This window comes from Brassica rapa, chromosome A06 (genome assembly GCF_000309985.2).
Source record: "Brassica rapa cultivar Chiifu-401-42 chromosome A06, CAAS_Brap_v3.01, whole genome shotgun sequence".
NCBI classification, from domain to species: domain Eukaryota; kingdom Viridiplantae; phylum Streptophyta; class Magnoliopsida; order Brassicales; family Brassicaceae; genus Brassica; species Brassica rapa.
This window is the reverse complement of record NC_024800.2, coordinates 8817624-8827041: the sequence shown is the minus strand read 5'-3', so window position 1 is coordinate 8827041 and position 9418 is coordinate 8817624. Positions and strand designations below refer to the sequence as shown.

Genomic DNA, 9418 nt, shown 5'->3' with positions numbered 1-9418 from the left:
TACCTTCGAGGAAAACATTAATGGTTAGCATAAACTCAAACTAATCGTACAAACCTTTGAACCAAACATAAATTTTATAGGAAATTCAGAAAATAAAGATTGTTCAGGAAGATAAAAAACCAGAAGCAGACACAACATCCTTAATTTAAAACAAAACCAACATTGATGCAAAAGCATTTTTTTGAGATAAAGTAACTCTGTTGCCAAATCATTAAGCGAGCTGCTTTGGCTGAAGGCTCCTGTGGTTCTTTACCATTTGGGACTGCTGTTGCATCCGGTGCTGCCTGCTGACTGCTACCCCCGGTTTTAACCTCAGCAGGAACCGTGTTGTCAACTGGTATGTCGTCCCCCTTTTTCACGTTGTCTCCCTGATCATGTCCAATAATCTTTATTAATTTATAGTACATGAAAGCGCCATGGCAAAACAATAGTAACACTCACATTATCAACGGATGCAGGGAAATTGATAAACTCTGTTAAGTATCCGTGTGAGGGTGAAACATAATCTATATAATACAGTGTGTTACATACCGGAGAGTACCAACCGCATATGTATTGTCGCAGTGCACACATGTGAAGGATGAGTCTGTGCGTCGCCGTCAAGTGATTTTTGTCTCCCGGAAGGTCACTGACGGAACTCTTAACCGCTGTGATCTCCCCAATGATGTCTATGTAAGAATGAATATTAGAAATCAATTTCCGGTTAGTATGATTACAATTTAAAGGGAGGATTACCCGAGAGTTGAGAGCTGGTGTTTGCTAGAGCAAGCATTTCACTCCGACTACGAAAACAGAAACATTCTTCAGGCAGCGGGGAACTCGGTTCAGTCAACACCTTCAAGGAGGTTGCATCACTGAACACAATAACCTAACCTCAGCCGTGGAAGAACATCTACCGGACTTTAAATCGAAAAGGAAAAGTCAAGAGTTAGCCATTTTATCTGTAAATAAGTAGATTCTTTCGTTCTAATAGATTGATATGATGGTTTAGATTATAGGGATGCTAACCTTTTTATAGTCGAACCTCCACCGCCTTCGAAGAGCAGAGGTGGCATTGAAGATAGATCGTGACGATGGAGTTAAGAAAGAATTTAATAGCAATGAGTCAGTAACCGAATGATTTCTGGACCAGGAGGAAGAAGAAGTATGAAACGTTCGAAACTGTAAAAGCAATCAATCGGCGCCGTAGTAGACTGAAACCCTAGCATTGCCTCCGGCGGAGAAGACTAAAGGGATGAACAGATTAAGAAACAGGACCTGTTACACTTTACTTCTACTGAGCTTAGTGGGCTTAACAAAACAATTGGACAGACTAATATAAGTTGAAGCCCAACCGGATTAGAAAAAAAATAAATGAAACGCAGCGCTTAGTATTAGATGGACAGGTGTCAAGCTGTGAATGCATGAATTGATGACGTGGCATCCGAGCTGGACTCCATGGGAGTGATTCAAGGTCTTCCTTATATATAAAGACTAGAGTCGGCCCGCCCTATGGACGGGATATACTTTACTTGTGATGTAGGTTATTATTCTTTTATATGATTTTGTGATTTGTATTTTAGATTTATCTTTGCAAGAGATATGTATGAGATATACTATTTTATTAATTTAAGTTATTGGTTGTTTGTTAGTAATTTTTGTTTTGAATTTTTGTTTATATGGCATCACCATGATTGAGTTGTTATGTCAATTCTCAGGTGAATGATTTGTCTCTAACAACTAATATATATGACTCTTTTTGAGGTTTTTGCAATTGGTAAGGCCTTTGCATGTATTTTATTAATGTAGAAGTACCTTAAGCTTTTGTTTGGCAACATAGATAGCAGTTAGAAAAATAGTGTTGTTTGGAAACATGGATAGCGGTAAGTCAGGAAAAAAAGTAATAGGATTATGCTATTAAAAAAATTAGAAGTACATTATATTATATTAAAAGTAATGGATTTATTTTAATTAATATACGTATTCAAATCAAAATAATAATTTAAAACTTATTATACGTACATTATGTTTCGTCACTATGATTCTTGGTAGATTAAGAAGAACACTGTTCATTGTTTAGTAGTTTCTCATCTTGGATATAATAATTTCATTCAAAAAAAAAAATTAAAACTGATTTATATCAAAAATTCATTCAAAAATATACATATATTCAAAATTTGATTTTTACTAACATATTTTTCAATAACCATTCAAAGCCCAATTTCATACACCATCTTAAATTGTGGTTTTTATATTTCACACTGAAATTTAAAAATATAATATATGTGATAATTTATATGATTGTACATATAAATATTATTCATTATAAGATTCTTATTTGATGGTACGTATAAAATACGATTAATTATATGATAGCACATATTTTTTGTAACTATGATGACACATATAGGATATATAATAGTGATTAGGGGTGGGCGTTCGAGTTTGTTTTCGGGTCTGTTTGGGATTTCGTGCTTCGTTGAGATCTTTGAAGATTCAGTTTGGATTTGGATAACCAATTTAAATTATTTTAAAAGTTTTAAAATTTATTATATGCTTTAGTTTTTGAAAAAATCTATAAACAATAGAATATATTACATATAAATCTGAGTAACATATGTCATAGTACCTAACTTAACATATAAATTGGTTTGGTTTAAATATTTTGATAGAGAATTAATAATTATTTAATTATTTTAGAGTTTTGAGTATATTTTAACTATTTTATATATTTACGTTTGATTATTTCTATATATTTTCAAGTATTTAAACGAACTTAAAAGTATCATATATATTCTGGATGTTTTTATATATATATTAAATCTAAAAATAATTAATATATAAAAGTATATACATCTATTTTGGATACCCAAAATACTTCGATTCGGATCGGATTACGTTTCAGTTCTTCAAATACCAAAATTTTGAGTAATTCGGATATTTAATCAATTTTGGTTCGGATTTGATACTACTTATTCGGATTGGGATCAATTCGGTTCTTCGAATTCAAGTTTTTTGCCCAACCCTAAATAGTGACATAAAAAAAACAAATAGCATTATTGTTTTTTAAATACAGCTGCACGGATACGCGAGTCAAAATCTAGTAAATTATTAAAACTAAAGTATTTTTTTGTATTGTTTGGAAACATGGATAAATAGTATAAATGAGAATTGTTTGGAAACATGGATAGCCATATAAAAAAAGTATATTGTCTTTTTAGTAATTTCATTAATATAATTATATTAATTGTCTTTCATATTTCACTCATTTGAACAATTTAATTAATTATATTACATCACATCATAATTATATTACCAACGCAAGTTTACGCTTGGCACAATAAAATATATGACATATATTCACTAATTTTTTCTTATTTTATTTATGATATTTTGTTATTTTATTTTTTAACTGATGTTTGTAAAATTACTGCTGTGATAATTTGTTAATTTTTATTGTGATTTTCATCATTTATTTTTTGTCAATGTTTCTAATTCTGAGCTTAGTTAAACCAAATGTAGATTTTCTTTTCCCCCTTGACCTTGGTTTGATGGAATATAGAAAAACCAATATTCTAGATGATTTTCCTTTTTTAGATATCATTGGTTTCTCTATTTTTCCTAATGTATTTTTAATTATATTTATGGAAGTTTTACCTAATATTATATGTTGACTAAATTTTTCACTAATCTCAAATTATATTGCGTATTTCCCCTAAAATTAATTTTTTATATTTCTATATCTTGTTAGTTTATGTTTTTCAGATAGATTTGCAAAAATCTCAAGTACCATTCAGTGGGAGTGGCTTTTCCTATATTTTTTTTGTGCTGCTCTTGTCTGTTTTTTTGTGCTGCTTTTGTCTGTTTTTCAAAGAACTAAAAGTAGGATTGGTGAGGAAGATGTTTATAGGAAGAAGACATACCTTTTTAGGTGAATTTTCACCGTCTAGAAGGGGAGAAGATAAGTATTGAGTGATGAATTTCACATATAAGAGAAGCATGGAAGGGTGAGGGATCTCACATATATTTATACTGTGCCATTAATCCGACCGTTTCAGTGTCGCCAGAAGAATCGCAAACGTCACCGCCTTGCCGTCGCACATAGAGAAGAGACGAACTCCGTTTCTTTGACGCAGCGTATTAGGGTTAGAGGGATCTTCTGCAGGTCGGGTCTGGTCTCTTTCCAATTAAACAGCTCAATTACACGATATATTCAAAGAAGCCCACGATGCCAAATGTTTAATGAATCACAGCGTTTTGGTGAAGGGGACACATGGCAGCTCCAGGATGCGCGACTTTCCTACGTGGATGACGATGTGGAGGCCTGTGAGAGAAGCAAACAGTATTATATATATATAAAGATTTTGACAAATACAAAGACTTATGTTACGAAGAAATCATAACTGATTTTTTTGTATACTTAATTGTCCATAACAGTGATATTAATATCATAAAATAAATATTCTTTTTACTTTCTCAATAAAATTCAAAATAGAATTTATAACAAAAGAATAATCTTTTGACTCGTAGGTCTGTTTATCAAATCCCGAGATCCAAAACTCGAGTTCGATCCAAATATCTCCTTTTTATATTCTAATGTGGGATATGAGACATTTTGTGAATGCCATTTTAAGCTTTACAAGCAACCCACTTTGAACCTCCATTTTTCATTCAAACTAACTTCGGTTTTGACATGTGGTTACACTATTTTATAGTGCCAAACATTCGGTTATTCTATTTCATCAAAAACAAGTTTCAACAATCTCCATATGAATAGAAATGACTCTATACACTAAACAATTCGACATGCTTGACTTCCTTATAAAAAAATGCCTATACACTAAACGATTCGACATGCTTTAAAAAAAAAAAAAAGCTTGACTTCCTAGACAAGATTAGACAAGACTCAACTAATAACTTTTGAGAATACAAACGAAAAATCCATTGCATGATGAGTTGGTAACAATTTTTCAGCCTTGAACCAGTCATTGTTAATAGCTATCAGATTTACTCGGCCAAGTATTGAACATGATGTCTTGAGCCACCCGGGCTTTGATGTAAACCTAGACAATAACTATAACACAATTTCATTCTCTCATAGAACTAAGTTCTCTGTAGTGATAGAAAGTTAACATTAAGCCTTTTTAAGGTGATAGTCACTTTTATAATAATCTCCTAACTTTTTTTGTTCTGTTTTGTCTTATGTATTTGTATTGTATTATATATATATATACTAGTATCAGCTCCCGTGCGTAGCACGGGTGTTATTTATTTATATATACATATATATCCTAAGTATATTATGTGTAAACTTAACAATGAAAAAGTTTATTTTGGAACTTTGAAAGGTAAAAGTTTGTTGTTTATATCTTACAATAGTCTGATATAAACCATTGAATGTAAAATACTGGTAGCTTTACAAAATCAAGTTAAAAACTTAGTACATATGAAAAACAAATTAAAAAAGGGTTAATAAGGTGATTATACAGATTTTGCATAAGTACAATTAAAATACCAACCTTAGTTTTGTAGATAATTGAAGTTAGTATCTTTTGTAGTGTTTACCTTATTTGCCTATAAATGCTTTTATTTTCTTTCATTGCATCCTTTACAGTTCTTCATTTTTGTGCTATACTTGCTTCAACATTTTTGTTTCTAAAACAATCTAAAAATTTAGTTACAGTATTATAAGAACAATAAAGCAAAAAATTATATATTGATCAAAGTAAACAAACAAAAACCACATGAATAAAAAAAAGACCAAGCTGATCAGATTAGGTTTTTACCTTGACAGTAGATGAGTCTTCTTGGTTTCCCCTCACCTGAGTTACTTAAGCTCCATTTGTTGTCTTCTAATTATCATCACTTTTTTTTTTCTTCTGAGGGCACGTCTTAAAGTTTTAAATTATTGTACATGTGTTTTAAGATGAATCTCTCTTACTCTCATTCCCTATGTAATCTATCACCACCATATAAAATAAGTATTTCTAGCAAATCGAGAATTGATATAATCCGGTTTGAAAATATTCAAATTACTCAAAGTTAAAGCAAAAAAAAAAAATATATGCAAGTTATTGACTTGTTTTGTTTACGCTTATCTTTCTCATCCAGTACTGTAACTTTTTCCTATATCTATAAAAGAAAAAGAGGAAAAAACAATAAGCAGATTAGAAAAGAAAAATGTTTATGAAAAAAAAATTCGCTGTGATGCAAATTAGAAAATTGAGCCTGAAGAGTTTAAGTGTTTTTCGAATTACTAACCTAGACTTTAACGTACATCAGTCAACTTTTTTTTTGCTAAATTACAGCAACTGACTGGAAATATGCTTACATTTCACCAGAGATTATGTTGATGGATCCAGAATTGAAGATTCAATACTGTGGATACGTCGTTCGAAGTTTACGATTTATTTGCTTAAAAATTAAAATTTCATCGCATTCTAGCAGATTTAGAAGCTGTTAAAAGAATTTAGGAATTAACAATTTCTGAAAGCAAGTAGAAATGAATTACTTACGTTATAGGCATTATGATTCTATCTAGAAAAAATATTAACCGTTCCAAAAATAGTGAGATCGTGGGGTTCGTGTGAGAAATTTTAGGGATTTTTCATTTTATTAGCATTTATGGTTTTGTTTTGGTTTGTAAAGAAAATTTATTTGTTACCATAAATACGAGATATTTCTATTATTTTGTAAATATGATTAAAATCCAAGGGTAGAATCCTAAATTTTTAAAATAGGATCATGCTTTAATTAGAGATGTCAAACAGGTTTACCCATCCCGTTCCGTCCCGTACCGCAGAGGGTTAGTCGTCGAGCGAGTTACAGCGGGCCTGTCCCGCGCGGACTGCGGTCTTCAAAATGCCGGTCCAAACCCGTACCGCAAAATATATAGGCCTTCGCGGGCAGTCCCGCGGGACGCCTCCTTATCAAACCGTCTACTACAGTTTTTTGTCATGAATGCTCAAGTATAAGAGTTGTGTAAGAGAGTTGAAGAGAGCTCATTTAGCTTCACTAAAGACTTATCAAAATCAATGCCACAAAGCTCTGTTTGTGCTTGCGTTCTTGAGTTAAAAGCTTTTTTTTGTTATCAGCATAAGCTTTTGTTGAGTTTGAATCTGATTGAATTGTTATCTTTATAATAAGTTGGCTCAAGTGTTTTATGTCTTCATCAAACCATCTCTCTTTTTAATTATTTGGATTGCAAAGAAAATCGTGAATCACTTTACCAAATTATACAAGTGACGTATTATACAACTAACTTTTCTCCTAAACAACACCACTGTAACCAAATTTAATTTAAGAAAAACACCACTTCACAATACTGAAAACAAAACCAATCAACTTAAACAAGAAATATCACATTGTAATAAAGCAATTCATAGTTGTGTGTAATAAAAAAAGAAAACCAAATCAAAACAACACCAGAGCTCGAATCGTCATCGCTGGAGCTGGAGTCGTCATCGCCGGAGCTCGAATCATCATCACCGGAGCTCGAATCATGCATCATCGCTGGAACTCCTTATATTTTATGAGGGAAAAGTCACAAGAATCATTCTCTCTCTCTCTCTCTCTCTCTCTCTCTCTCTCTCTCTCTCTCTCTCTCTCTCTCTCTCTCTCTCTCTCTCTCTCTCTCTCTCTCTCTCTCTCTCTCTCTCTCTCTCTCAATGTTTTAGGCGAAAGCAGAAATGGGGACTTAGGGTTGCGGATCTTCAAAATCCCGCGGGATAAGCCCATCCCGCTTTCGACCCATCCCACTTTTGACCCGTCCCGCTTTTGACCCGTCCCGCTTTGAACCCGTCCCGCGAGGCCCACAATTTTGCGGGCTTACCAAATGGAGGCCCAATCCCGCCCTGCAGCAAGCCTTTATGGGCCAGGCCCGCGGTCCAGGTCCTTGATTGCCATCCCTAGCTTTAATAGTATAGATGTTGCAACATAACAATCATGACGTTGGGTGATAAAATATTTTTTAATGGTTATTTTTGTATAAAATATCATTGAATATGATATTATTCTAAATATGTTATACTGCTATTTATGGCTTTGAGACTGAAATAGTGATATATTAGAATACAATGGTTGAGTAAGATATTAAAATAAATATTTTACTTTTATTTAAAAGTGAATTGCAGAATATAATTATTTTATATGATTCGTTTTTCCTTGGAAATCGTAGAAGATTTTATTTATAAATATAGTTGTGTAAATATTGCAATTAACTGATCTTTCTTAAAATGCAGCAAACCTAAACGATATGTTACATTTATAACTATTCTCTTATATTACTTAGGATATACTATATGTAGAGATTAAATAATGTGTCTAACTCAATTTTAATAAATATGTCCAAACAACTTTTTTAAGTAAATTTTTCAATACTGCTTCTTTTTTAATAGAATAGATTTTGGTATTTACTTGAAAAGCTTAACATCGATATTGAACATGGAGTCTAAAGGTTGTTTTAGAATTTCTGGTTCCATGTGATTCGCTAGTTTCACCGAGGAATAGTCTCACGGAAAAAAACTCACAAAAATAGCAAACAATTCTCCGAAACTGCAATGAGATTCTAGGCATCCAAGATAAAATATAAAAATAACCTCTGGAATAAAAAAATTTTTTCTGAATACGAGTAATTTCAGGGCCGAAGTCTATAATCCCCATGCCGAAAACAAAATTCAGTATTAGTTTTGTTTCAATTGTGACTCAAATCGGAAATCTTTAACACAATAGTCAAATTCATTTTCATTATACTAATGACCTCTAATAATTCCTAGAATATCCAAATACTCACACCTATAGCAAAACAACTCTTCGAAAATACAGTGAGATTCCATGCATACAAGATAAAAATAAAATGAATCCTTAAATTTTTTTTTTTAATATCAAAAAGTTCGGAGACAAATTCCATAATCCCTTATGCTTCAAATAACAACATTTTGATATTAGTTTTGTTTCAGCAATCATTCGAATTAGGAACCTCCATATTGGGTAAAAAAAAGTTCCAGTTGAATTAACGACCTCTGATAACCGGTGTAATCTACTCTCGTTCACTTATAACTTCGCCACAACAGATCCAAGACTTCAGAGCTTTGAATCAATCAAATTGCTATGTCAAAAGGTGCTTAGTTGGGTGATGCAAAAATGGGACAGGAAAAGGTGGATGGGACCCTAATATTAGGTTAGAAACTTTATAATAATAAGGTATTGTTATACCTCTTTTCTGTTTTAATCAGGGATTAAGTCAGATTTTAAAGTTTGTGTTCTTCATGTAAGAGTATCCCTTATATACTAAAGCGCAAGTCGCCTAGCGAATAAAAATTTGACATTTGGCAAAAGTTTACAAAATAAAAAATAAAAACAATTAAAATATTTTCCACGTAAAATGAAAAGCAAAAACAGTTTAATTGTCTCAGCCACTAAAACACGATCTCAACTCCCT

General features: G+C 32.1%; 1 protein-coding gene across 2 annotated transcripts; it reads right to left on the bottom strand.

Moving 5' to 3' along the window:
- LOC103872861 lies at positions 1–1989 on the bottom strand. 2 transcript variants are annotated; one of them, XM_009151304.3, is made up of 4 exons: positions 1009–1989; positions 736–900; positions 442–668; positions 1–368 (listed from the first exon to the last, which is right to left on the bottom strand). In XM_009151304.3, exons 2-4 carry the CDS (start codon positions 770–772, stop codon positions 141–143), a joined length of 492 nt encoding a protein of 163 aa, XP_009149552.1. In that variant the 5' UTR covers positions 773–900; positions 1009–1989; the 3' UTR covers positions 1–140. The 2 variants fall into 2 exon arrangements, with proteins under 2 accessions (XP_009149552.1, XP_009149553.1); XM_009151305.3 differs by having other exon boundaries at positions 532–668; positions 1009–1937.
- Between the last annotated feature and the right edge of the window lie 7429 nt (positions 1990–9418).